Raw genomic sequence first — 2093 nt, forward strand, 5'->3', positions numbered from 1 at the left:
AATAAAATAGAATAAAAATATACAATGAGATAAAAATAGAATACGAATAGACGTCAACATTGGTCATTCAACTATTAACAATTATCTGAGTGCCACATTAGTAGTCTTTTGTTATTAGCATAGTTGCCATCATGTGGTGTTTCTTCAGATTTCAATCATTCAGTCCAATAAAGGACACCAAACAAGAGTTAACAGCTGAATAAGCTGTTTGGCATTGACAGAGAAGGCAAATCTTTCCTGGAGGCAACTTATTCAGCTCTGCTGCACTATCCACAAAAAGTCATTTTCCTTACAAATGTAGGACCATTTAAGTGGGACTAAACAGGCTTACCAACAGTGTAAGATGTATATGCATTTGTAACAATGTTACAAAAAAGAAATAGACAACCAAACAGATTTCCTTAAATTCTGTGCTGTAAAGCAGATATATTACGAATGGGTTCATAAATCTGCCTAAACAGAAAAAATATCTCTTGCAACCACAGCTTTTAATGAGCTGCAACTCGTAAAACAACATTTTTGTAAAAAAAAAAAAAAAAGTTTAAGCATAAACTCTTTCTCTTGTGTCTCTCTTTTCTCTTTTTTGTGAGTTTATGACTTGCAGACTAGCAGGTTGCTTCTCCCCTGCAGATGCGTCAACTCCTGCCGCAAAATGATGAGAAATGAATTGATTATCTGCTGAAAACGACTTGTGAAATATTCCAAGTTGTGTGGCACTGTATGCTTTCAGGGTATGACCGTGTAATCGTGATCTTGTTAGACTTGTAATACCGGTTAACACAACTAATCTCCCCGAGCGTAGCAATACCTGAAGCCGCTGCTCAGAGCAGATGCGGTGAGAGGAAAGGAGAACCACGACGGAGGACGGCGTTAACCCGAACGGTGAAACTGGAGGTCCGGTAAAAGTTCGTAAAACATCCTCCGTACGGTCATTTTTGCTCCCCTGATGCCAAGAGAACTTTCCCAAGCTCCGGTCTGGGAACGCTGCTACGAAAACCCTGTAACATTCTGCGAACCTTCACAGGATGTCCCGTCGTTTCTGGGTATATTTGGTTAAAATTGACGATTAACTGCGGATTAAATATAAACCGAATTGACCGGTTGGTTCTAGTGATCACAAAAACGATGCAGTTTTCTCGTTTGTGTTGACTTTTTAGGCTGGTAAGACCAATTGCTTCCAGTTAACACATTTCCAGTGGTAGACAGTGGTTTTTGCATAGCAGACACTCAACAGGTGTGCAGCAATAACTCACCTTCTGCTGCCGACGGGACATGTCGGTGGGCTGCTTGGCGTTGAACGGGTAGGCTATGCACCGGAGGACGAACACATAAATCTGCAGTTTTATTTTCCTCTCCTCTTCCTCCTTCTGAATGGACTCACGTTTCCTCTTTTCCTGTTCTTCATCTGTAGCGCTGTTCACTTTCGTACTTTTGCCGGCGAGGCTTCCAGGTGTCGCGGAGCGCAGCTGCTGGCTGCCCGGGGGTCCCGTTTCCCGTTTCTCTGCAGAGGAAGAGGCGTCCGGTTTCCTCTGAGGCTCTAAGTCGGACTCCCCACCAGTGTCTTCGCTAGAAGACGAATCTAACATAGTGCACTGTGTCAAAATTCTGCTTCAGACTGAGAAAAAAGTCAGGAAACAATTTTTGAGCGTCGTTTTGTTTGTTTTAGTCGACGTGGCCTTGACGTCTGCGTAGGTTGCAGGCGGTGGCGCGCTCTGAACCACGACTTCAGTGGAATGTCAGGTTACTGCGGAAAGCAAAGGTAGGCGGAGTTTTCATTGTTAAGAGGTGGTCTCCGCGTGCACTTCGTTCCTTCACAGCTTTAAAGAATGCGTTGGCGCGTGCACAGTGTGTTGTGCCCAAAACTAATTTCCAGTGTTTGTGTTTTTTATGTATTATATCTTTGCTTATGCTGATAGCCTGCAGTCAACAGGATTTAAGAAGGGGCTGTGTGTAAAATAAAGAAATGATCTGTTTTGCAAGTTTGCAAGTCTTTATGGCTCTGTGTTATTGTACATACTGTGTTTTACATGATAATCAATTCAGTCATTTTAGGCTGCTTAAAATATCTCTATATAACTGTTATATTTATTGCA

General features: G+C 42.4%; 1 protein-coding gene across 2 annotated transcripts in view; it reads right to left on the minus strand.

The window, feature by feature from the left end:
- The window catches only part of cadps2 (Ca++-dependent secretion activator 2), a 174761-nt gene extending 172989 nt beyond the window's left edge, over positions 1-1772 (minus strand). Inside the window, exon 1 of one of the 2 annotated variants that reach the window (XM_013915256.1) lies at positions 1254-1772. In XM_013915256.1, the coding sequence (XP_013770710.1) occupies positions 1254-1586 (333 nt within the window). In that variant the 5' untranslated portion in view covers positions 1587-1772. The remainder of the gene's footprint in view (positions 1-1253) is intronic. The other variant, XM_013915255.1, reaches the window with a different exon arrangement.
- Between the last annotated feature and the right edge of the window lie 321 nt (positions 1773-2093).

The sequence above is a fragment of the Pundamilia nyererei genome, unplaced genomic scaffold (genome assembly GCF_000239375.1).
Source record: "Pundamilia nyererei isolate P.nyererei 1_Seehausen unplaced genomic scaffold, PunNye1.0 scaffold00278, whole genome shotgun sequence".
Taxonomy (NCBI): domain Eukaryota; kingdom Metazoa; phylum Chordata; class Actinopteri; order Cichliformes; family Cichlidae; genus Pundamilia; species Pundamilia nyererei.